This window comes from Mustela erminea, chromosome 4, assembly GCF_009829155.1.
Source record: "Mustela erminea isolate mMusErm1 chromosome 4, mMusErm1.Pri, whole genome shotgun sequence".
Classification (NCBI taxonomy): Eukaryota; Metazoa; Chordata; class Mammalia; order Carnivora; family Mustelidae; genus Mustela; species Mustela erminea.
The window spans coordinates 20,467,058-20,493,740 of record NC_045617.1 but is presented as its reverse complement, the minus strand read 5'-3'; the positions used below and the strand labels follow the sequence as shown (position 1 = coordinate 20,493,740).

Sequence of the window (26,683 nt, the reverse complement as noted above, 5' to 3'; positions counted from 1 at the left end):
GGCTGGGGTCAAGATCCCGGAGTACTGGCACTGAACCAGTCTTGCACAGAGTTCCCTGCTCAGCGAGGAACCTTCTTCTCCCTCTCCCACTCCCTCTGCTTGTTTTCTCTCTCATGCCATGTCTCTCTCTGTCTAATAAAATCTTCTTCTTCTTCTTCTTCTTTTTTTTTTTTTAAGATTTTGATTTATTTGACAGAGATCACAAGTACGCAGAGGCAGGCAGAAACAGAGGAGGAAGCAGGCTCCCTGCTGAGCAGAGAGCCCGATGTGGGGCTCGATCCCAGGACCCTGGGATCATGACCTGAGCTGAAGGCAGAGGCTGTAACCCACTGAGCCACCCAGGCGCCCCATTTTTTTTTTTTTTTAAAGGAAAGGCTATTATTTCCCTTTTACAGATGATTAATAGGTTGAGCCACACAGAACTGATGTATTTTAGGTCAAAAACAGTCAATAGTTGGCAACTTCAAAATGAAACTAAGAAACATCAAAATCTTTTTGTTTTTGTTTTTGTTTTTTTAATGTCACAAGTGGTAAGTTAAGATTTAAACCCAGGTCTTCAGTCTTCCACTAATCCATTCCCAAGTGGATTGTATTCAAGTCATGAACTCATCTTCTTGGCTATTTTTGCAACACACTTATGATCAACTAAGGCTAGAGAAATCTCCTAGTGGAATGTTGAGCTTTTGGAGTAATAAGAACGTAAGAAATCTTTTATCTTTGAGATCAGGGATGATAATTTGATTGATACTGTTATCTTAGTACCTATCATTATGCCTAGCATATAGGAGGTGCCCAAGAGCATATTATCAAATATTGAATGACTATGAAATTAGTTTTGATCAAATTATAATGTCTTCAGTGTATTTTATTTTATTTTATTTATTTTTTTTAATTTTTAATTTTTAATTTTTTATAAACATATATTTTTATCCCCAGGGGTATAGGTCTGTGAATCACCAGGTTTACACAGTTCACAGCACTCACCAAAGCACATACCCTCCCCAATGTCCATAACCCCACCCCCCTTCTCCCAACCCCCCTCCCCCCAGCAACCCTCAGTTTGTTTTGTGAGATTAAGAGTCACTTATGGTTTGTCTCCCTCCCAATCCCATCTTGTTTCATTGATTCTTCTCCTACCCACTTAAGCCCCCATGTTGCATCACCACTTCCTCATATCAGGGAGATCATATGATAGTTGTCTTTCTCTGCTTGACTTATTTCGCTAAGCATGATACGCTCTAGTTCCATCCATGTTGTCGCAAATGGCAAGATTTCATTTCTTTTGATGGCTGCATAATATTCCATTGTGTATATATACCACATCTTCTTGATCCATTCATCTGTTGATGGACATCTAGGTTCTTTCCATAGTTTGGCTATTGTGGACATTGCTGCTATAAACATTCGGGTGCATGTGCCCCTTTGGATCACTACGTTTGTATCTTTAGGGTAAATACCCAGTAGTGCAATTGCTGGGTCATAGGGCAGTTCTATTTTCAACTCTTCAGTGTATTTTAAATGAGCACTGGCCAAACTAAGGAGTAACAGTCCCACTATATTCTGTTCCATCAAGATCATACCTAGAGGACCATGCTAACTAAAGGTTTGGGAGTAGATAATGACAACCATAATGGTTGAAAGTCCCATGTGGTGGTGTTGAAGAAGCTAAGAGGGTATCTAATTTGGAAAAAAGTTTGAAGTTGGGGGTCTCATCCCAGACCAGTTAGAATTTCTGGAGAGTGGTTATGGGCAATGGTGTTTATAAAATTCCTCCAGGTTATTCTGGTGAGAACCAGGGTTGAGGATGACCAGATTGGACTATGCTCGTTGCCTCTCAATTTCAAGGGTGTCTGAAGCTATGGCTTGATTGTAATAAGAGATAGTTAAATTTTTAAATGCTTGAGAATAAAATTATAATGATACATAATTCACATCCCCTTGGATAAGCTTAAAATTATTTTATACCTTCAGATGCTATTTGAGAGTTCAAAGAAGTTCAAAGTAAGTCTGAAATAAAAGTAAAGGGACACAATGCTTCATGTTCATACAATACACAGGCTCCATCTTTGCTCTTGCCGGTAAGAAATATCGCATGAGACTGTGTTCAGAGATTAATACAATAATTAAAGAAACCTGTAGATCTCATCTAGAAGATGCTAATTTAAGGAGGTCATGTGGGTGCTTGAGTGTATGTTCATGTGTCTGTGCGGGTACCTAGAAGCAGCAAGTTGAAGTGCCTTCAAACCTTTACTAGACCTCTCTTGGATGTTGAATACTCAGCCCAGGACATCATCAGGAACAATAGCTACTTAACAAAAAGAGCTTACCTGGACTGTAAAATTTCTGGGGGAGCCCCTCCAATGTATATGTCTGTAAAAGGTATTTTCATCTTTTCATTGTCCATACTCTTGACATGTCGTCTGTCAACCACCAAAATCATTTTCTTATCGTTGTGGTAAATGATTGAGATCTGGGAGACATAATATATAGCCAAGTCTTGATCATTGTTTAATAATAAACTTTTTTTTTAAATGATTTTATTTATTTATTTGACAGAGAGAGATCACAAGCAGGCAGAGAGGGAGGCAGAGAGATGGAGAGAGGAGGAAGCAGGCTCCCTGCTGAGCAGAGAGCCCGATGCGGGACTCGATCCCAGGACCCTGAGATCATGACCTGAGCCAAAGGCAGAGGCTTAACCCACTGAGCCACCCAGGAGCCCTAATAATAAACTTTTTAAAGATGGTTATATATTTTAATTATGCTGGTTATAACAGCTGGGTCCCCATGTTTCTGTATTTGGTTGTTCACAAAATGGGGAACAGATTTTCCTTTCTTACAGACGAGGACACTCACACTTAACCAGAAGATCATATTTTCTGGAGAAGAATTTCCACATGGACAAGGAGATAGACCAAAAAATATTTTTGTCATGGCATCAATTGTTTTCTTTTGCCCCTTTGAGGAGATTCAGGATAAAAGACTATAAACAGGGACCTTGTGGACCCAGACTGCATGTTACCAGGTTTCATTGTTTTAGTGACACAGTGAAAAGCTTTAATGATTCTGCCAAAATTCTAGTCAGTGATATAGTTAAAATATTCTCCTATTGTATACCATCCTCATGGAGGTCATGGACTTTGAACTGAAAAGAGAAATAGAGCGTCCTACTCTCTGCATTTTGGTTCAGCTTAAAAGATAAACCTTTTATACATTTTACTCAATTGTAGATTCAAAGTAGTTGTTACTGAAGATAGATGAAATATATTATTAGTGAACTACACAACTGTTTCAAAGTTAAAAAGCATTCCCTGGGGGCTCGCTTTATAAGGAAATCTGTGTTAGTATTTTCTAAGTTCTGGATAAATGCTTTACAGGGAGATTCTCTGTTTGCTTACCTACTCTTTTTACATTTAGTAGTGCTCAAAGGATACTTTTAAAAATGGCTCTGTATCCACACTAGCATTTTCAACAGATGTATAAAAGTATTCTATGGAGTGCCATTGTAATCAAGCAATTAAAATGAATCTTTCAGTGACTCTTTTATTAGAAAACATCAATATGACAAAACATTCATTTTTTTAAAGCAAATGTCATTCTGGAGTTGAGTCAATGGGGTCTTGCTGTTGGTTTTTAGAAGTGAAGGTGCTCAGTTTAATTATTTTCCTACCTACGTCATTTGACCATCTGATTCAATCTACAGTTCTAAGTACAAGTGAAACAAAACAAAACACACCACACAAATCGCAATGGTTTATACCTCATGGTATTTAGCATCGTTAATCTGAGCTTTCTTCGATGTGTCCTCAAGATGCACAGGGCCATTGCTAAACCCAAAGTCATAGAACACATGTAGGTAACCATTGCGCATTTCCAAGCTGAAAAACATACTCTGTGGACAGAAAGAAGAAGTTATAAGATGTAAACATCTGCTATTAGGAAAGTGTAGATTTATCTGAATTTGAGAGCTTACACTGTAGTTTTTATTATTGAAACTGAAGACTAAAGAAGTCTCATGAAATTCTTATTATAAAATTAAAATTGCAACTCCATATCAGCAGTTAGGTCTCAGGTTAATATATCAAAATGTTAATATTTATACTCAATTTAAAGCAGCCATCTTCTGTTTCTTATTTACTTGATGAATTAATAAAATTTTAAGTTTACCTTGTTGGCCTTTTAAAAATCTTGAGAACATTTGAAAATTGTAACGGGCTTACAGGCATGAGTGCATTTCACTTTAAGAGGAAAATTGGCAATACTGAAAAATAATTCCAAGGTTGATGAGAAGAATCTGAAAAAATTATTAGCAAGCACGGAGATAAGGAAAAGGACATTTCTGTAATTATTTGGAAACACTGGATTTATGTAAATAAACATGAAATGATTATGCACTTGGGCCATATGGTGTTTGAGAACCAAAGTAATTCTGTAGCACTCAAGTAATTTACTGGTCCGACTTGCTTGTTTTGGAAGATAGTTTGCAATAGAAGAACTGAATGGATTTGAAAAACGAGGCATTATCGTAGTTCCTATTGATCAGAAAGTGATCTCTCAAGCGGAGTCTGTATACTCCAGAGATATGGAAAATAATCCATTAGGGGAAAGAAAGAAAATATTTCCACTTGATTTTTTTTTTAAAGATTTTATTTATTTATTTGACAGAGATCACAAGTAGGCAGACAGGCAGGCAGAGAGAGAGGAGGAAGCAGGCTCCCTGCTGAGCAGAGAGCCCGATATGGGGCTCGATCCCAGAACCCTGGGATCATGACCTGAGCCCAAGGCAGAGGCTTTAACCCACTGAGCCACCCAGGTGCCCATATATTGTATTTTCTAGCTCCATCCATGTCACTGCCAATGGCAAGATTTCATTTTTTTTTAAGGTTGAATAATATTCCATTGTATATATAAACCACATCTTCTATCAATGGATACATGGGCTGCTTCCATAATTTGGCTACTGTAGAAAATGCTGCTACAAACATAGGGATGCGTGTATCCCTTTGAATTAGTGTTTTTTGTGTAATTAGATATTTTTTGTGTAAATATCCAGTAGTGATCATAGGGTAGTTTTATTTTTCATTTTTAAAGGAAACTCTATACTGTTTTCCACAGTGCCTGCACTAGTTTGCATTCCCACCAACATAGCAAGAGGGTCCCTTTTTTTCCCACTTCTTTGCCGACACCTGTTTTTTGTTTTCAACTTTAGCCATTTTAGCAAGTGTGAGGTGATGCCTCACTGCAGTTTTTCTTTCTTCTCATTGTAGTTTTGATCTACATTTACCTGATGATGAATGAGATTGAGTATCTTGTCATGTGTCTGTTGGTCATCTGGATGTCTTCTTGGGAGAAATGTCATTTCATGTCTTCTGTCCATTTTTTATTTGGATTATTTGGTTTTTTGGGTGTTGAGTTGTACCAGTTCTTTATGTATTTGGATACTAACCCTTTATCAGATATTTCATTTGCAACTATTTTCTCCCATTCTGTGGGCTGCCTTTTAGTTTTGTTGCTTGCTTCCGTCATTGTGTGGAAGCTTTTTATTTTGGTGTAGTTCTAATAGTTTATTTTTGTTTTTGTCCCTTGTCTTAGGAGACACATCTAGAAAAATGTTGCTGTGGCCAATGTCAGAGATATTACTGCCGGTGCTCTCTTCTAGCATTTTTATGGTTTCAGATATCATATTTAGGTCTTTAAAACCATTCTGAGTTTATTTTTGTGTTTGGTGTAAGAATGTGGTCCAGTTTCATTCTTTTGCCTGTAGCTGTCCAGTTTTCCCACCACCATTTGTTGAAGAGACTGTTTTTTCCTTATTGTATATTCATTTCCCCTTTGTTGAAGATTAATTGACCATATAGTTGTGAATTTATTTCTGGATTTTCTATTCTGTTCCATTGATCTATGTGTCTATTTTTGTGCCAGCACCATACACTTTTGATTACTACAGCTTTGTAATACTATTGTGCTGGAATTAGGAGACCTCAAAAGTTTTGTTCTACTTTTTCAAGATTGCTTTGGCTATTTGGATCTTTTCTGGTTCCGTACAAATTTTAGGATTGTTTTTTCTAGTTTTGTGAAAAATGCTGTTGGCATATTTTGATAACAATTGCATTAAATTTGTAGACTCCTTTGAGTAGTATAGACATTTTAATAATATTTGTTCTTTTAATCCATGCACATGGAATATCTTCCTATTTCTTTTTGTCTTCAATTTCTTTCATCAGTGTTTTATAATTTTCAGAGTATAGATCTTTTGCCTCTGGTTAAATTTATTTCTAGATATTTTTTATTTTTGGTGCAATTGTAAATGAGATTTTTTCCTTATTTTTCTTTCTGCTGCTTCACTATTGGTTATAGAAATGCAACAGATTTCTAAAGAGAAAGTAACTTTTTTGAAGAAAGTTATACTCTGGAGAGATGGTTTTTAAAAAATATATTTGTAAAATTTTCTAATGTTAAATAAATTTGTTGATGAAAACAATGTGTACTACCTGTAAAAACTCTCATATCTGCACTATTAAAAATAATTTTAGAAAAAAATTTCTAACCAGTTTAAAACTCTGTCAAATAAAGATTTCAATGGTCTTGAGTTCTTTTGTTAAAGTTTACAAAATGATGCAATATATGATTAGCTAGCAAGAACTGACATCATAAAAGATGGAAATGTACCAGCCAAATTCAAAGACCACTTTTGCCAATTAGTGGAGGAGACTGAAAAATGGTATCATAATTTAGTAAGCATAGCCAATGATACACATCTGACACTTTTACTTTTGAGGTACTTTGTTTAGTTTTGACAGCCAATAAAACTTAGTATTGAAAGCAACTGGGCTTAGGATAAGACTTTTGAGTCACTGTATCTCAAAAAGTTAATGAGATGCATATTTTATGCATATGCATATTTAATTACATTGTTCTTAACTAACACCGCTATTAATATTTGTACCATTAACAAATAGGAAACAATTTTATTTCATTTCATCTTTATTTTAAAGTTGTATTTATTTTCATTCAATATTTTATCTTTATATAAATTATCTTTTATACCTGGTTTTGAATATTATCTCTATAATAAAATATGGATTATTACTATTAATAATCATTAATAAAGTACTTTATAATTATATTATGAAGTATACATTATAAGTGTGTTTATATATATGCTTTTACATATATTATTAAGAAATGCATATATTTATGGTAAGCATGCATTTTTTTTTTAACTGATAAAGGCATATGATGTAAAAAAGTCAGTGTTGCATTTCTGCAGACACACTACCCACCTAGATCTTGGTGCTGATTTTCTGCAAAATTCTCTAGCTTATTAAAGGGGGTTATATTTAATATACATCCAAAAATGCATTTCAAAGTTGCAGAAATTACTTATTGCTGGCGCAACTTCCCTAAAGAAAAACATATCCAATTTTTCTTTCTAAACTAAAATTTCGATTTGGTGGCACGACACACTCAACCTGGGAAGGTTCCTAGGAATATGCACAGTGGAAAGTAAAGGGAATAACAGAGAGGAGAAAGGACTTTTATATTTACTCACTCCATTGACCATCAGGAGCACGAGGCCATTGTCAGCTGGTGTTCGAACTTCTATGTCAAAGCGAGTCACCTGACCGAATTTCCCTCTCCTTGTGATATCCCTTACCACAGCATAACTAGAGCCATCGAAGAAATAGCTGGCAGCTCGGCTCTGAGTGAAGGCCAGTTTGTCTCTGGAATAAAAACGCAAGGATATATGAGCATGACAGTTTGCATTATGCTTTCCACGTGAGGAACTTACAACCCATTGTCATGACATCTTCCATGGAACTCACAGCATTAAATATGTGGAACTTAAGAAACAGAACAGCTGAACATGGTTGGGGGTGGGTGAGGCAGAAAGAGAGTCAAACCACAAAACAGACTCTTTTTTTTTTTTTTAAATGATTTTATCTATTTTATTTGACAGACAGAGACTACAAGTAGGCAGAGAGGCAGGTAAAGAGAGAGGAGGAAGCAGGCTCCCCGCTGAGCAGAGAGTCTGATGTGGGGCTCCATCCCAGAATGCCGGGACCATGACCTGAGCTGAAGGCAGAGGCCTTAACCCACTGAGCCACCCAGGCGCGCCCACAAAACAGACTCTTAACTAGAGAGAGCAAACCGAGAGGTGCTGGAGGGGACCTGCGGGGAGAGAAGGGCTGGATGGATGGCCGGCGTTAAGGGCGGCATTGTGATGAGCACTGGGTGTTGTATGTAAGTGACGAAGCGCTAAATTCTACACCTGAAACTAATATTACATTGTATATTAACTAATTGGAATTTAAATAAAAACTTGAAAAAAAAGTAAGTCCTGATGTCTACATGGGAGACAGAAAAGTATTTATAGGTAGGTTAAATGAATGGTTTATTTTTTATTTAAAAAAAATTTTTTTTTAGTTTCAGATTTAGAATTGAGTGATTCATCACTTACATACAACACCCGGTGCTCATCTCAGCAAGTGCCCTCCTAGTGCCCATCCCCCATCTAGACCATCCCTCCATCCACCTCCCCTCCAGCAACTTTCAGTTTGTCTTCCATAGGGAAGAGTCCGTTTTCTGGTTGGCCTCCCTCTGCCCACCCCCCTTGCACATGTTCATCTGTTTTATTTCTTAAATTCCACACGTGAGTGAAACATAGGGTATTTGTCTTCCTTTGACTAATTTTGCTTAGCATTATACTCTCCAGCTCCGTTCATGTCATTGCAAATGGCAAGACTTCACTGTATTCCTGTGTGTGTGTGTGTGTGTGATCTTCCATATTCTGATGAGTGATTTTGAATGGATTTCTTTTCTACCCTCTGTGCTAAGACAACAGAAGTTTCTGGTGAAACCCAAGTCTCTGGAATCCTAAATTAAAGCAGCAAACAAGGGCACTTGGGTGGTTCAGTCGTTAGGTGTCTGCCTTCGGCTCGGGTCATGGTCCCAGGGCGCTGGGATCGAGCCCCACATTGGGCTCCCTGCTCACCGGGAAGCCTGCTTCTCCTTCTCTCACTCCCCCTCTTGTGTTCCCTCTCTCACTTTGTCTCTCCCTGTCAAATAAATAAATAAAATCTTTTTTTTTTAAAAAAAAGCTGCAAACAAGATGTTTAACACTTCATACTTGTATATGCTCGTCTGTGGCAGAAAACTGAAATGATTTTTGCAGACATGACTCTTATGCAGTTCCAAGACTGGGTTCCCCAAAGAAAAAAAAGAGAACCTGAATATTGATCCATGGTTGACTCATCGGGCTGCTTTCACGTGGCTATCAAAGTCTTTAGTACTCTTAACACTTTCTTACCTGGCACAGGGTACTGACTTGGAGGGATCCATGTTATAGATGTGCTTGAAGTTGTACAAGCTGATCACATCATTATTCAAAGTGGCCAATTCCAGGCAGCCCACGAAGCCAGGCAAGTTTAAGCTTGCGGGGAGCTATGTAACAGACAAAGTCAATTACCCCATGACTGTGCTTCACCCAGGTGATACAGAACAGACAATGAAATAGACAACAGGTCAGAGGGAACTGCCCATATAGATAAATATCTTTCTAGACCTATGTCTCCTCTGGGCCAGATAATTTAGATAAACAATGATTTTTCAGCTGTGCCTATCTAGCAGAGAGGATTGGATTTGTTGAATACACATACTATATATCAGTCACACACCAAATATCGAATTCAGGAGCAAAACTAATTCTTTCAGCAGCTCTTTGAGGTAGATATTCCTGTTTTCATATCAACAGAAGGAAAGTAATTCTCGGAGAGTTTCAATAATATGTCTATAACTAGTAAGTAATAGCCTTGGGATTGAAATCCTACCTCAACTTCCCATCTCCTTATCTGGGCCTTTCATTTATTTGCCTTTCACCAGGTCTCATACTCCCCCCTTAGATTCACCCCTTTCTTCATCCCGAGTATTTTATTTCATGTCTATATTAGTTGAAATAACTGAGTTTTTGAAATTGTCATTGTGAACCTAGCAAACCCACAAGGTCCACGCACTCCTGCAGTAGTGGGTGGGGGTAATATCAATTATATATGCATGTACTGGAATGAAATGAATTGATATACAAGTGGTAGCTAGAGCCCGAAAGCATCTGACACCATGAAACTATGGGTGGCAAAGACCAGATTTATATGCCAGATTTATAGATCAGAATTTTAACACCAGGGAGCTAACTTCTTTCTTGAAATACCAAGATTTCGATACACCCCCAAATCATTGTAGGACTTATGGATTTTTAAAAAACAGTCAGTGTAGATTTTCAGTAAGTCCAAATCTGGCTGGATAGCTTACCTTGAAGTTCGAAGGCACGCCACCAACATAAAACACAGTGTCCTCAGGGTCCAGATCCAACAAGGCGTCATCTCCCGTAAATTCTCCCTTTTTAATAAACTTTTCCTCTGCAGTGCTACTCAGACTTGGGACCGTCAAAAACACCTTTCCGTGTTTTCCTACCCTGTTAAGAATTTTCAGTCCTTATTAGCCAGATAATTTGTAGAAAATATGTTTTTTTTAAAGGTCGTCATGTGAAAGCTTTTACAGGATGTCAACAATCAGCAGAAAGAAAAAACAAAAGATATTCCATCTTGGAATGAAGGCATGGATTGGGCAGATAAAAAGATCTAATAATCTGTTTGCTATTTAGAAATGATGAGTATTTTTTTCTAATCTTTTTTTTCCTGACTTAGGTATTTGGGAAGCAACATAGGCATACTGGGGGAAAAAAGGAGCAACAATAAAGGGAAGAAAATGCTATTTAAACATCCACAGGAAAACAGTGTGTGTGTGTGTGTGTGTGTGTGTGTGCACGCGAGCACACACACGCATGCATTCCAACAGATTTTTTTATGAAATGTGCATGGAAGCCCTGTATTGTGAATTCACTTTACCTTTCAATCTTGACAATGCTGAAGTAAGCAGGCCAGGAGCTGACGGGCTTGGAGTTCAGGGGAATCTCTACATCCTTAGCTCCCAGATTATAAATGTACACCAGGTTATCATTTTTGATTGCAAGACCCATGTATTCTTTTTTGGCCTGAAATGTCAAGAAGCCACTTAAAGAAAATCCATATGAATGAACATCATATTTTGTTTTCCTTTCTTTAAGGGACAATCATCAACCCAAGTGCTTGGCTGTCTACAAGACACATCTTGCCTGAATTATTACAAAGTTCTTGTTGGATTGGGCAATGCCTTTTTCTTTCCAGCCTCCCTGTGGCTACATTGGTGTGCTGCTCCCCTGTGTTTGTCCAAGTGCATCTTGGACAGGGAGGCAGGCAACGGCAGGCTTGTGGACATCTCACGGCTTCCAGGAGTGGCCTGATCCCATCTGGTTAACCCACGGACATAAGGCAGCCCGCCAAGACAGACTGCTGTGCCTGTCCAAACAGGGTGAGCAACAACTGTTAGTAGGCCTCTGGGTTCTGGAAGTCCTTGAAATGCTGCATTCAATGAGCCGTGTGAGACTGATCACGAAGCAGCCCCAGAAATATCCCACGTAGAGAAGGAATCACTTACCTTTATGATCACTCGAGTTTCGGGATTAAAGTGGTCTGTACCAGAACGGGAATGTTGTTTGGGTAACCAGAATGGGAATGTTGTTTGTTTGCATAGGTGGTTTTGTTTTAAGGGAAGAGGAATGCCCCGTCTTTCCTTTGACTATTATTCTCTCTTTTCAAATGTCATGTTTTCCTGGGTGTTATATGCAACTGATGAATTATTGAACTCTACACCTGAAACTAATGATGTACTCTCTGTTGGCTAATCGAATTTAAATTTAAAAAAAGGAAAAAAATTAAATAAAAATAAATTTACTAGGAAAAAAAAACCATGTCACAAGCTTACGGTTTTGCTTCCGAGGTACAGGATGAACCGGTCCGTAGCTCCAGCCAGCTCTGGCTGCTTCACGGGGGGAGGTTTCATGTACAGGCTCAGGGATGTGAAGGTCTTTAAGTCATCCATACTGGTTTTGGGGTGCACTTCGACTGCTGACTGGCCATCAAACATCATGGAGACTTGGATCTGGAGTTAGAGAATGTTTCTGTTAAAAGCACCCTGCAGAATTGGGCACAGCTCTCTCCCATGGTTTCCAAAGGGATTCCCTCCATCCTTATGGACTCTCCGAGTCCTACTCCCTTCCTTGTCCTTCTTTCCTGATGTCCTCACCTTGTGGGAGAAAGGGGTTAAGGGCGATCATAATATAGTCATTTACATTTAAAATGGGGTGAAAGGAAGCCAAAAAATGGTGACAAAGCGGATCTATGATGAGGATAACTAAGAATCCCACAATGAATTACAAACTTGGTTGGGGTGAACTAAATAGCTTGATGGGATTCCTGGTCAGTTACACAGTTCATGAGGCCCATAAAATTAACAATGACTAGTTGATCAGGAGAAGTATAACACATCTGGGGAACTAATACGGCTAGAACTTTCTCCTCAGGGTTTTAAAAAGAGAAATAAGAAATAAGGCTGTGAGTAACATCCTTGAGCACACCAGGACTGTTGGGAGGGGTCTAGTCCAGCTTTGGAGTCTTCAACAGGGTCTTGAAACCTGGCTCTGCTTCTTACTAGCTCTGTAACTGTGAGCAAGTCACTTAACCTGCAGTTTCTTCAAATGTAAAGTGTGGACGAAAATCTTGCTGAGTGAAATGAGATAATAACTATAAAGTACTTTCCAGTTCCTGGCTCTATCATTATTATAACTGTAATGAGTTCATTAAGATGTTTCTTATAATAATTCTTAGAAAAACCTCAAAACAAAGCACAATTCAGTAGATGCATGTCTGAGAGGCCCAATATGATAAGCTGATTCTCTGGTCTGGTTCAGAGTGATTTTCTGAGTATTCAGAAGGGGATGGACTTCTATATCCATGTCACACATGCAAATATTTCTGAATAATTAGATGTATTGATATCCATTATATATTATTAATTTGGTTAATATTGATGGTCAGTAAGCTCAAGACTATATTCCCAAGTGCCTAGAATACAGCTGTCTTACATTGCTAGTTGAGTAAAAATTAATCATCTTAATAAACAAACAATTCATGGGATTAAAGTCTTTTTTCATAAAAATTGAGGCTGAGAAGGAAATATATCTGCACAGAAAGTACCTCACTTTGGGGAGCCCAAGGGGCTCCCAAAGGCATTGCCAAGACTCTCTCTAGAAAACAGTTTTAGGTGGTTAAGTTCCCCAAAGTTTTCTCCGTTTGAATCAAACTACCAGAAAGCACTCCCAGAAACCTAGCTTTGGAAAAAACGTTTCTTCACGCTAAGCTTTTCTTGAAATGCTCCCCAAAGTATCTAACAAAGTTAATTTGGGGTGTGAGACCAATTATCACAAATCATTTAAATGCTGAATATATTTACCAAAAGCAATCTCCTCCATTACAAAATAGTTGATTTCCAACTCTTCTTTTGGTCAGTGCTTAGGGCTCATGGTCTGTTCAGGACAATTTGCAATTGAGAAAACAAAACCATATAATGCCGATCTATGCATCAATAAAAAATAAATGAAAAAGAGGGCCAAGGATGAGCCCTATTTGCCAACTGAAAACGTTAATTGAATTTTGGTGTTGCTGTGTGGCCTCTGTGTAAAGATTATTCAGTTTAGGTGATCTGTGATTCCACAGTGACCCCTGTAGAGGGGTCAGTGAAGGCTCCCTCTATCAATGTTACACCAGAGAATTCCCTAAAGAGGTAGATGGGCAGGATTATTCAACATAGTAATTGCACTAAAACACGTGTTCCAATAATTAATAATATTGACAAGTATAAATCATGTCTTCGGTTGGTGTTAGCTTTACTCAATTTCTTTTCCTCTACAAGCTTTATTGACTAGGTTAACCCTATGACTCTTAATCTTGGCTATCCATAAGAATCATGAGGAAGCTTTTAAAAAAATACAGGAACTGAGCCCATCCTTTAGAGAGCCTGATCATGGCTTTGAGGTTGGGACTGGGAACGGGTTTAGTTTTCAAAGCTCTTCATGTAATTCTAATGAACAGATCTAGATGGTGCCTTAGAACTAATGAAGTAGAGAGGGCACCTGGGTGGCTCAGTGGGTTAAGCCTCTACTTTTGGCTCAGGTCACGATCCCAGAGTCGATCCCAGAGTCGTGGGATGGAGTCCTGTAAGGGGTGGAAGTGGAGGTGGGGGTAGGTGTGGGGGTGGGGGGTAAAAATCCCTACTCAGCGGGGAGTCTGCTTCTCTCTCTTTGTCTCTGCCCCTCTCCCCTGCTTATGCACTTGCGCGCACGTTCTCTCTCTCTCTCTCAAATGAATTAAAAAAAAAAAAAAAAAAAAAAGAACTACTGAAGTAGAAAGATTCCGGGCTCTGGCAGCTGCCTTAAGGGCTGTGATTCAGTTTCCTGATCAGTGAGCACTGAGAAGTCTTCTTTCATGCTTACCTTGCTGGCAACACTTCTGGTCTGAGCTATAAGCTCCCGGATCCTCTGGATGCTGGCGGAGACGTTGCTCGCAGGCCGCTTCTGTTCTACGGTGCGGAGCTGATCCAGGAGCTGAGGGACAACCTCTGTCAGATTTCGTACTGCAGTTAACAAAAATTAATCACTTGAGTAAATATCTCAATGATATTAACTAATATTAGCTGTATTTAAGGAATCAGGTGAAGAGACAACAAACACAGGCTACTTTTGTGAGATCTATAATTATTTGTAATCCTGCCAAAGGAAGAGTTAAGCCTGCTATATAAACAATTCCTATTTTGTGGCATTTATAATGTCTATTGGTCTACATGTATGTAGAGTCAGCTGGCTGACAATGTACATTTCTGAAGGGCTGGGCCCACGAAAAATGTACAGATGTTTTTGTCCCCATATAGCATAGGGTCTACTTGCATTTCTAATGGAACTGATAGAACAAGTCTAAAGGAAGGCTGGGCAAAAGGAGGTGGGAATGTTTTTTCCCAGGTTGCCTGGGAACATCACACTGCTGTTGCAATGGTCCATGCAGAGGCAGAGCTACATGGAGAAAACAACCGAGTGCCCAGAAGAGTGGCAGTTGGTGCCAAGGAGAGGGTGGGCGCCATGGTCTATGGGCCCAATAAGGGTGATGATACAAACACATCATACTGACTTTGTAGGTTATGGTTTTTTGTTTTTTGTTTTTTTTTAAGGTATGAGGTACACATAGAAAAGAGAAATAGGGGTGCCTGGGAGGCTCCGTTGGTTAAGCGTCTGACCCTTGATTTTGGCTCAGGTCATGATCTCAGAGACCTGAGATGGAGCCTCACGCCCGCTCTGCGCTCAGTGGGGAGTCTGCTTGTCCCTCTCCTTCTTCTTCTTCTTCTTTTTTTTTTTTTAAAGATTTTATTTATTTGTTTGACAGACGGAGATCACAAGCAGGCAGAGAGAGGAGGAAGCAGGCTCCCTGCTGAGCAGAGAGCCCCATGCGGGGCTCGATCCCAAGACCCTGAGATCATGACCTGAGCTGAAGGCAAAGGCTTAACCCACTGAGCAACCCAGGCACCCCTGTCTCTCTCCTTCTGCTCCTTCTCCTGCTCACATGCTCTCTTTCTAAAATAAATAAATAAAACCTTAAATAAAGAGAGAATAAATCATATTTACACAGCTAGATGAGAGAAGTCCAAAAAAGGGAGAATGGCGTAACTTTCTATAAGGGTTCATGAACGACCAGTGGTTCTCAATGTGTGGTCCACAGACCAGCAGTATTGGCATCATCAGGGAACTTGTCAGAAATGCAAAATCTGGCTCCAACCCAAACCTGCTCAATTAGAAACTCTGGGAGTGAGGCCCAGGTGATTCTAAAGCACATGAAGGTTTACGAACCGGGACCAGAGAATGAATATTTTTTGCATATTCCCCTGGAGAAGGGCAGAGCCATGGTCACTAAGCAGTAGCAGCTGGAAAACAGGAAGCCTTTTACCGGACCCAAACTAAACTCAGACTCAGGAGATAGGTCAGTGAGGACCAAGGATAAAACTCTTCTGTATTTAGGAAGTAGGGTGTTTCTCTATCTTAAGGAATGGAATGAAGAAAAATAATAACAATTATCACTTTATCATGTTAATAAATAGAGGTAAATATTTGTTGTTTGGATAACTGACCACAATAGCCATTTTATAGTATAATAGTGTTTAAAAATTATAGGTAATGAAGTATATTTCATGTGTTACATTAAATTTTGATTATGGAAATGTATATAAAACAGGGTTTCCCTGTTCTCAATTCTCCGAGAAAGGGAACCACCTTTTATTATGGTCTTTATAAAGTCTCTTATGTTGTGGTATGCTCTTTCATTTACTTTGATTTGAACCACAAAATGCTATCTGAGGAAAACACAGAGGCCTAAAACAATTTCAATTAGTGGTAGTTCTGGACGCTTACTGGAATTGTGGATTGGACCAAAAAAGGAAGAAAAAAATTTAACACAGATTTAGTAAACATTCCTGAGGCTCTGTCTTTATAAATGTAAATGTTAGATGTCATGAAGGCAAATCTTTTAGAGATTAAGTTCTAAATGCAATTAGGTGAGCGGTTACATGGTAAAAGTCATGAATATATACTTAAGAGATGAACATAATGGTTATCTTCTTGTTATGGGAATGAATATTTGTGACCTGAGATAAAATTTCTAGTGACAGATCAAATGTAGATTAATAAAGTTCTTCCTTAACTCAGATGGAAGTGAACGTAATATGTTCTGCAAAACCATGCTGGAGAACAGGAAGTTCTAGTCATGACAGTCATTGATATTTAAAAGGTAGAAGAGATCAAATAAACATGGTAATATGTGATTTAAATATCTGTGTATAACTAAATAAATTAGGTAGATAACAGAGTATTTCATTATCATTGCTGTAAATTTGCATTCAAGCTGAGCAATAAACTCTTCTCCAATTATTATTTTTTTTAGGGTTTGTTTATTTATTTATTTGAGAGCAACAGAGAGAGAGAGCACGCCGGAGCAGGGGGGCAGAGGGAGCAGGAGAGAGAAACTCAAGTAGATTCCATGCTGAGTGGGGAGCACTCAGCTGGGAGCATGAGTGGGGCTCAAGATCATGACCCAAGATCATGACCTGAGAGCAGAAACCAAGAGTCGGAAATTTAACTGATTACGCCTCCCAGGTGCTCCCAAACTATTCTTCATGGGAACCTTCAGTTTTGTTAAAGATTTTACTTATTTATTTGACAGAGAGAGAGAGAGAGGGAACACAAGCAGGGGGAATGGGAGAGGGAGAAGCAGGCTTCCTGTCCAGCAGGGAGTCCGATGCAGGGCTCAATCCTAGGACCCTGGGATTATGACCTGAGCCGAACACAGACACATAACGACTGAGCCACCCAGGTGCCCTGGAACCTTCAGTTTTGAATGGACATAGTCAGTACCTGTTGGTAATAGCCTACATTTCTCAGGTAAGGACAAAGCAATTCAGTTTAGTAAATATTTTTCCCCAAAGTAAACCAATATTTTGTGATTGACCTTCTTCCCCAAGGAACAGACTTAACATTGACCAACATCAGTGCTGCCATTATTTCCTATAGAAAAAAATGATGCTTAACCAATCTCTCTAGTATATTTTTGTGAAATATATATATTTTACATGCATACACATGTGTATGTGTATACATATACGTGTGTGTCATAGATGACCTGAGCAAATTTTTTTTTTCTAAGCGGATTTCTACAATATTCTAATCTCACACCCAGATGAAAACCACTGCATCTTAATGAAAGACGTGTTGAGCCGAATGGCCAATTCATCTGGATGCAAACCGTGATACCTGCGTCTCGCGCAGAGTCCACCGCTGTGTTGTAAGCAGAAGAGTCAAAGCTCTGAAGGTTTTGTGACCAGTTGGTTAGGTTGTTAGCCATGGGGGCGGCTGCCCGCTGGACTTCCACTGTGGTCTTGTTGGCCTCCTCCGTGATCAGCTTCGATTGACCCAGGCGCTCCTGGGCATCACCTTCACACAGAGCACAGGGACACTCACTTTGCAGAGAAGCAGGACATTTGTTGGGAGCATCAACGTCCATTTAATCATTGGGATAAGGCAGCCCTCAAGTTTTGGGTTTTTAAGCTGAACAAAGATCTTTAAATAGATGTTAATGATGGCACAAGTTAGAAATGTGAAGGTAGCGTTACAAAGTGAGCTTGAAAGACTCTAGAGTCTCATTAAAACCAGGCAGCCCACTTAAAACATTTTCAAATTAGAGGTGAATTTTTTAAAAAAGTAATTAGTATTTCTTCAGGTTAGAGACCTGGTGAGAAAGCCACCGAAAACATATAGGAGATTTTAAGTCATAAAATGTTCATGTCTGATATCATTGTAAATACCACTTTCTTCTATGTGGGACGCATTTTGCTGTAAAAATGCAAAAGTAAACCAGTATGGAAGCAGGCTTCTTATTAAATCAGTATGGAAAATTATTTTTAAATAGTAAAACCAAGTTGCAAAATAGCATGTATAGTGACATTCTATTTTTATTAAAAAGTTATGTATTTAAAATAAAAAAAGTTTACAACAAAATGTTTTTTCCTGGGTAATAAGATTAAAAAAGATTTTTCTTCTTTTGTTCTTTTTCTTATCTGTATTTTCTACTCTTTCTATAATAATCATGTATTACTTTGGTAATAAAAGTCACAGGTGAGGTTATAGCTTTTCTTTTTCTTGAGTGGAGAAAGATTTAATTCAACCTTACATAATCTGAACTCTGATGGATGCACCTTTGAATCCTGGCTGCTTCTTTTTTGGAGCTGTGCTTTTTGGAGCAAGTTCCTAACCTTGACAAGCCTCAGGGTTCACCACCATCTAAAGGCAATGGTGGTACTTTCCTACATGACAGGAAGTGTATACACCACAGCCCAGTGCTCCAGCATGTGGCAGCTCTGATGGTGCAGATGAAAGGGATTCTCGTTGGATGACATGGTCCTGGCTGGGGCTTTGGCAAACTAGGAGGCAGTAGATGGATTTGCTCCATGTAGGAGAAAACGCACATCCAGTAGTCTGGCTTCCAGCCCCTCTGGTTCCCAGCCCATCTTTTTAAGATACCACTGTAGTACCAGATTAGGCAAAATGAGTGCTCTTGTGTCTCCATTTGGCTTGGTGGTCTCCCTACTTGTCCTATCAGAATGACATGGCAGGGAACAGAGTCTGCTACTCACATGTGGGGCCAGAGAGACCCAGACCCAAATAGGGCATATTTATTAGAGAAGAAGGAATGTTCACAAGGAAGTGGTTACAAAATAGTATAAGCAGCCTGATTGCATAAAGCACCTGCACATGTGGATGCACACAAGTACACACACACACACACACACACACACACACACACACACACACACACATGATTGGAGGAAAATGCTCTCAAATGTAATGGTCACCCCTAGGAGGTATGATTATAGGTTTTACAATTATTTTCCGGTGTGTGTGTGTGTGTGTGTGTGTGTGTGCGTGTGTGTTTGTGTGTGTGTGATGAACATAGTTCCTTTTGTCACCAGAAAACAATATTTATTTATAGAAGTATTGACAAGTAAGGAATCATGTACTCCTTCCTCAAGCGTTTATTTGAATCCCAGCAAAGAAACAGTTGAGGCTTACTATGTTCTTGTCTGTGACCCTTACCTCTCTCTGTGGCTTGTAGTCGCTTAATGGCGTCACTCAATCTGTTTCTGAGAGCACTCTTCCTTGCTAGGGCTCCGTCCACACGCCTGTTGGTGTCAGCTACCGCCTCATCATTGCCTATGAAGAAGAAGCCAAAAAAAGGAGCCAAGATGCTAGGGGGATAAAAAAAATCTCCATTTCAACAAGGACAATTCTGATCTGTGCTGTGGGGTCATCTGTAATATTCTGAATATGGTGTGAACATAGAACACCAGCTCTGGAAAGTGGCATTCCAATTAAGAGGTACAGGACTATAGAAGACTAGTCGCACTGCTTAGAGTGAGTTAGAATGCCATAAAGTGACTCATAAAAGGTGCAAGCATAATGGCTAACTTCTTTGAAAAATATAGCACTGCTGTGACTTACAACTAGCAGCACAGTTGATAAAGAGCTGAAACGAAAGGTCTATCTCTATTTATGGCAATGACTTGTTATATAAGAATAATTATTTTTTCTTAATTTTTAAATAAAATTTTAATGGATATACAACATACATCTAGAAAAGAGTACACATTATAAACAAATTTTCACAAACTGAGCACGGCATATATGCTGTGCTAAATCAAGAAAGTAGAACACTATTGCTATTCAATTTTCTGGGCCCTCTGTAATTCCCCAAGGATGACCACTGTTCTGAATTCTATCTCCATCTGTTAGTTGTATCTATTCTTTTTTTTTTAGTTGTGTTTATTCTTAAACTTTATTAAAAAGAAGTGATACAGTAGTATAATTTTATATAGCTTTCATATCTCTGTTTTTATTTCTGTAGAGTGGTTAAGTCTTGATATCTGGTGTTTAAATCTTCCAGCTTTGATTTTATTCTTCAAGGATTACACTGGCTGCTTAGCTCCTCCCACACCCATTTCCGTGGAAATTCTAGGACCATCTTCTCATCATTTACATATAGTTCTGGTACTTTGGTTGGTGTTATATTTAGTCTATACATAAATTTGGCAGAATTGTCATTTTTACAAATTTGAGCCTTCCAGTTAATTGTTTTTGCTTACTCTTCTTTAGATCTAAATTCTCATTTTGATCTCCATTTATTTAGATCATCTTTAATTTCTTTTTAGTTTTATGTGTAGAGATCTTATCTTTCATCAGCTTTATTTCTAGGTATTTTATGTTATTGCAAATGGTGTTAAAAAGTAAATTTCTAATTATTTTCTACATAGAAATAAACTGGACTTTTACACATTGAATTGGTAATGTGGGATATATTTGTCGTTTCCAGTCTTAGTGGGCAAACTTTAAATATTTCAGTATTAATATGCTTCCTTATTTTTATTTTATTTTTCTTTCTTAGATTACAGAAGTTGCTATGAGTTTTTTTAAACATGAATGGACACTGAGTTTTGTTAAACGATTTTCCTGCATGTGGTGAGATAACCATATGAAATTTCTGATATATTCTTTAAATGTGGTAAACTACTATTGATGTTTGAAATGTTACACTGTCCCTGAAATCCCAGAACAAAGTTAACTTGGTCATGTATTACCATTTCTATGTGTGTTAGATTTGATTTGCTAATGTCTTGTTTAGGTTTTTCACATCTCAATTTGTGAGAGAAATTGGCTTATAATCTTCCTTTTGTTTTTTTACAATGTCCTTATCAGGTTTTGTATCTTAGTTTTGTAGGCCTCATAGAATACATTAGGCAATATTTCATCTTTTTTTATTTTCTGGAAGAATTTATACACAAGTGGTGTCATTTGTTTAGATGGTTGGAAGAATTCACTGGGGAAACCATCCGAGCCTTGAGATTTCTTTGTGGGAAGGGTTTAATTACTGATTAAATTTATATATGTATATACAGGTCTATCAGATTTCCTATTTGTTCTTGTATCAGGTTTGATAGTCTTTTTCTTACAAAACTATTCTTGAAAGTGCACTTGTAACATAGTGCCAAAACGGGTTATTTTGGAGCAAGTCCAAACAAATCATGATGTAATACCTTGTCTGAACTGAAGGGTGAACTTTCCCAAAGATTCTTGGTTTGTGCGTCGTTTACTCCCAAATCATCAGGAAGTTTATGCTTTTTGACAAACAGACAAATCATTTCTTCCCTTCCTATTATACTTTTCTCTTTCTCTCCAAAAGGCTTGTAAATATATACTCTGCCATGGCGTACTTTCTCATTTCCATTATACAGTCTTTGTGTGCTTGCTTTCTTGTTCAGTTGTCTTTCCGCACTTGTGTATGATGGGCATAAAATGAGTGGTGCTGAGTTGATTCTGTCACCAAGTACAATGTAAACAAAGTACAAACACTTCTTTCTTAATTCCTCCGGTGAGTGCTAAAAATTTCCCAGAATTCAAGGAGGGACTTAAACATACTTTGTACTTGTATTGCACCCTCTTCTCCCTCTTTTACTTTCAATTTTTGAATATTTTATAATCTTTTTTGAATAATTTATAATCTTTTCAGCTCTTCTTTTTGGGGTTTGTAGCTGCAAAAGATGCTGACTGATATACTGAGAAAGAATATATTTAACTCTACATTTGGAGCCCTTGATAAAAATAGGTGAAAAAAATTATATTTGGGGCTGCATGTTTCTACGAAAAAAATGTTTCATAAAATTTCTTTCCTATTTGAAACTTATTGTTTTACATAAACAGTTTTCATTTTAGAAATGAATTCAATAGAAGATTCCTTTAAATAGCAGCTTCCTGAGTTTATTATAGATTGCTAACTATTTGATATAGATAATAAAGAAAGGAAATCTGGGTTATAAAGATTACTAATCATTGAATGTCATTTGGAAATGAATTAACAGTAATTTGAAATTGTAATGTAACTCAGTAGATAAATATAGTTTAATCTGAAAATCTGAATTTATATCACAAACGTTATTGTCTAAAGGGAGGGAAGTTCTGACCCACACAGTCCTAATTCCCCAAGGATGTCCCTTTGAAATTAAATATGTGAAGAAATTTAACCAAACAAGATCATGAAAGAGGAAAACAGATTTGCAAAATATTCAGAGACCAATGCAGAGATTTTATCTGTACTTAAGTTATAGAACTTTGAAGAGACATTATTACCAGGAAAGAAAAATTGTTTTCATGAGAAGGACAAGACTGCATTGTAAATTATCAAAGAGAACAAAATATCGAAGTCATTGTGTCCTGAAAATCCACATACTCTGGTCTTCACATCACAAGAAACAAAGAAATACATTGATATGGCAACATTTACTTAAAAAATATTTTACTTTTAAGAGTACACTTATTGTGATGAGCACTGAGTAATGTGTAGAACTGTTGAATCATTATACTGTTCACATGAAACTTTTATAACATTGTGTGTTAATATAATTCAATAAAATATATTTTACTTTCAATATTCTAAATTGTTGCTGTCAATATTCTAATTCTTTTGTAAGAGTATGTTCAAGACTAAAAAAAAAAAGATATGTTCAAGACTAGACTTATATAACGAATGAATTAGAAGAGAACATTTTTATTGCCTTTGTTTATACAGAAAACATAAAATAATAGTTGCTTTATACTACAGCTTGTTAAATATTCTGCATAGGAAAAACAAATACTTTTTTTCCCCTATATATAGTGTTCTTTGTTAAAAAAAGAAAATGCATGATTAGAATCAAGATTAGTTGCTTTGATAAAATTACATGACATTTTCTGTTTCAAACTTGGTTTTTGTTTTTAGGTGGTAGTTGGAAGTTAGCTAGATAATGGATTTCCAACCTCATCAGTCAATGCGCAACCCTCTTTAGGTATGAGTTCATTAACTCAGAGATGAATATCGTTTAGTGAAATTCTTAGCCAATGCAACTGTTTTTAAGAGTAGCTCACAAGATTCAAAATTGGCTAACGTGATTTTGCTTTTACTTTTCCTTCCCTCTCGCACTTGGATGCGTTTGCTGTCACAGATGCAAACACTAACCTTTGGAAATGCTTCTTTCCAATGGTCACTGGCTTGTCCTAGATACAGTAAACTTACAGAACACAAACTACAGGAAAGTGCTGATAACTACATGGCTCTGTGGTTTCCTATCCTCCTGATTCTCCCAGTACTGACTCATTACTTCATGTAAAATTTTAAAGGGCCTTCTGAATTGTTCAAGAAAGACTAAATTATGTACAATACAGTTTTAGTGTTAAGTGTATTTTATGGCATTATTTCCTTGAAAATAGGTAAACATGGTACATTTCTATTAATTAACCAAATTTTTTAAAGATTTTATTTATTTATTTGGGAAAGAGAGAGAGTGAGAGAGAGATCGCAAGCAGGTGGGAAGGGTAGAAGGAAAAGGAGATCCTCACCAAGCAAAGAGCCTGACACGGACTTGATCCCAGGACCCCAGGATCATGACCTGAGCCGAAGGCAGACGTTTAAACAACTGAGCCACCCGGGTGCCACAATTAGTTTATTTGATTAACAAGAATATACACCACATTTTACTACATGGAAGTTCTTTTTTTCTTTAATCACAATTTATTTTATAATATCCAATTTTATTTATAATATCCACTTGGGTGGCTTAGTTGGTTGAGCATCTAACTCTTGGTTTCTGCTTGGTCATGATCTTGGGGTCTTGAGATTAAGCTCTGGGGTCGGCTTTGTGCTCTGCGTGGGGTCTGCTGGTCCCTTACCTTCTTTTCCCGCCTCCCCCACTCTCTCTCTGTCTCTCAAATAGATAAATAATACCTTAAAAAAAATTCAATCTTCACTTTTTTTATACCTTGGGTCTCAACGAGAACTATTCATATACTATTCAGTTAAAAGATCATTTGTTCTTTAATCCTAGACTTTTAAAATCTCTATCCCTTTGCAGAAGTACTGTATGAAAGGAGAGAAGTAGCTGTAAATCAGAAGGAAGGTAAGAAAGGGGAGATGCTTACTAGGGTCTGTCTTGGCTTGCAGTTCTCTGGCTTGATTGAGGAGGTTCTCACTCTCATCCTTATGGTAAATGATTTGAGTATCAATCCCGTTGACAGCCTGCAAAGGAATTGTGTGGAAAGAGTAAGAATGACAGAAGAAACCCACTTTTCATGGACTGAGGATATAAGCGACACCATATATTTACTAAACACCAAGCAAAATTCATACAACTTAATTTCCATAGCTCAAAATCAAGGTCAAATGGGAACACGAGGAAATAAAATCCATTTCATAAAGTCCATTTCAAGACAAATGTTTTTCATGGAAAATTCAGTCAGTCTAGACCAGCAACCGGCCAAGGCCCCGCCAAAGTGCTTGTCAAATAGAAGTCACTCAATAAACAATTTTTGATTTGAAAAAAATGTGAATGTGTGTATAAAACATCTTCTCTATCAGTACGGGCTCATCTTAAATATCTTTTATTCAGGGACCGTGGTTTAAAAAAGCTGTCAAAAGAAATGACATTTGCTGACAAGAGTATGGCACATTTTGAAGAAGTATTACTAAAACCTTCATAACATCAAAAAAATGGTCTTTTCTTAGTTCTCCTGCACTTTCTGCCATTTGCATTACAGTGGAAGCTCAAGCGAGGGCATTAGAAAACAGAAAAGTCCTAAGCTGGAAGACGGCAGCATATAAATGAACTTGAAAATAAGGGAATACTTGGGGTGGGGGAGTGCGCTTGGCTGGCTTAGTCAGTGGAGCATGTGACTCTTGAGCTGGGGTTGTGAGTTCGAGCCCCACATTGGATATAGAGATTATGTAAAAACAAAAACTTAAAAAAAAAAAAAAAAGGGAATACTCACGTCATGAACTCGGTCGGTGATGTTCAGAGCCAATTCTGCCGTTTCATTGGCTTCGCTAACATAATTGGCAATATTTTCGTAGACATTTGAAGCATCCAAAGCTTTCTGTACCAGCCCATTCATATCGGAACTGTGCAAATTCCTGTTAAAGAAAACATGTGTCATTATTTCTCTCTCTCACTTTTGTGGGAAATGGGGCCACTTTTATGGCTTGATTTGAGTACCTCTGGGACCCCAGGGACCTCCCTCCCGTTCTTCAAAGCCACCTGGCTTGGCGAAGTTTTCCCAAGCTGCTTCTCCTGGGAGCACATGTTCTTTGCTCTCTTCTGCCTTTACCCCATTTTGGCTCACAGAAGCCGTTTGCCGGGCAGTGGCTACAGGAAAAGGGACTGATTTAAAAACAGGCCTCTGCACCTCTTCAAGCAAGAGTTTATGTGGTGGGGGTCAGGCCCAGGAAGGAACACAGTCAGTCCTTCCCCACCTACTCACCCAGATCATCATTGTTATTTTATTTCCATCAAAGAAACCAAGGTCTTCAGAGAAGGTGCAAGGCTCAGCATGGTGTTAGGTATGAGTAGGTTTCACTCTATTTATTCACTCTTTTGTTCACTTTATAAAACATTGTATTTTCCCTTAAGAAGGGGAATGATACATATTGGGCATCTATGTGCTGATTCTGAGCTAGTTTTGTGGTGTATGATATGTCTTTAATTCTTACCACACCCATGAAGTAGCCATTTTTATTCCCTTTTCATAGAGGGAAACAGGGCACTTGTTGTTATGGTTTGTCTCACTCGTGGGGCCCAGCGGCTTCCTTAAAGTGCAAAGCCCTACTCATTTCCATCTTTGCCCTATACATCATGTTCTCTGCCTTTACCCCATTCTGGCCTCTGTAAGGTTCATCCACTATTGGGTACCCATCATGCACTGGGCATTCTCACATAATGCCTGATAACGCATATGCCTCAGAGGACTGATGTGAGGTACAATAGAGATAAACTAGGTGACATGTTTGGTCCCACGCCTGTCATCCAATAATCATCAGGATTTATTATTTTGCCTAAACTATTTCCTGAATTGGAACTTCAAATTCTAAGTGTATTCATAAAATACTTCACTTTTTTGACGCATACTTCTTCCTCTCTAACATAAATATCCTGTCACTGTTGCATCTCATCCTGAATCCTTTGCCTCAATTTTACTCAGTTTTAAATACACCAGTTGCATACTATCACTTGATTCGTCAGTAACTTCCAGAAGATTCTCTGTGACACAGTATGTGACATTGAGGATCCCACACTGGCTCATTTCTTC

The 26,683-nt window shown here is 38.0% G+C and overlaps 1 protein-coding gene across 2 annotated transcripts in view; it reads right to left on the bottom strand.

The window, feature by feature from the left end:
- Positions 1 to 26,683, bottom strand: part of LAMA4 (laminin subunit alpha 4) — a 145,252-nt gene that overhangs the window by 22,290 nt on the left and 96,279 nt on the right. For both annotated transcript variants that reach the window (XM_032338784.1, XM_032338785.1), the window contains exons 14-25: positions 25,370 to 25,511; positions 24,524 to 24,620; positions 19,616 to 19,732; positions 17,777 to 17,956; positions 14,423 to 14,562; positions 11,857 to 12,033; positions 10,902 to 11,047; positions 10,306 to 10,468; positions 9,308 to 9,441; positions 7,550 to 7,721; positions 3,758 to 3,889; positions 2,328 to 2,470 (exon numbers count right to left, since the gene is read on the bottom strand). In XM_032338784.1, the coding sequence (XP_032194675.1) occupies positions 2,328 to 2,470; positions 3,758 to 3,889; positions 7,550 to 7,721; positions 9,308 to 9,441; positions 10,306 to 10,468; positions 10,902 to 11,047; positions 11,857 to 12,033; positions 14,423 to 14,562; positions 17,777 to 17,956; positions 19,616 to 19,732; positions 24,524 to 24,620; positions 25,370 to 25,511 (1,743 nt within the window). The remainder of the gene's footprint in view (positions 1 to 2,327; positions 2,471 to 3,757; positions 3,890 to 7,549; positions 7,722 to 9,307; positions 9,442 to 10,305; positions 10,469 to 10,901; positions 11,048 to 11,856; positions 12,034 to 14,422; positions 14,563 to 17,776; positions 17,957 to 19,615; positions 19,733 to 24,523; positions 24,621 to 25,369; positions 25,512 to 26,683) is intronic.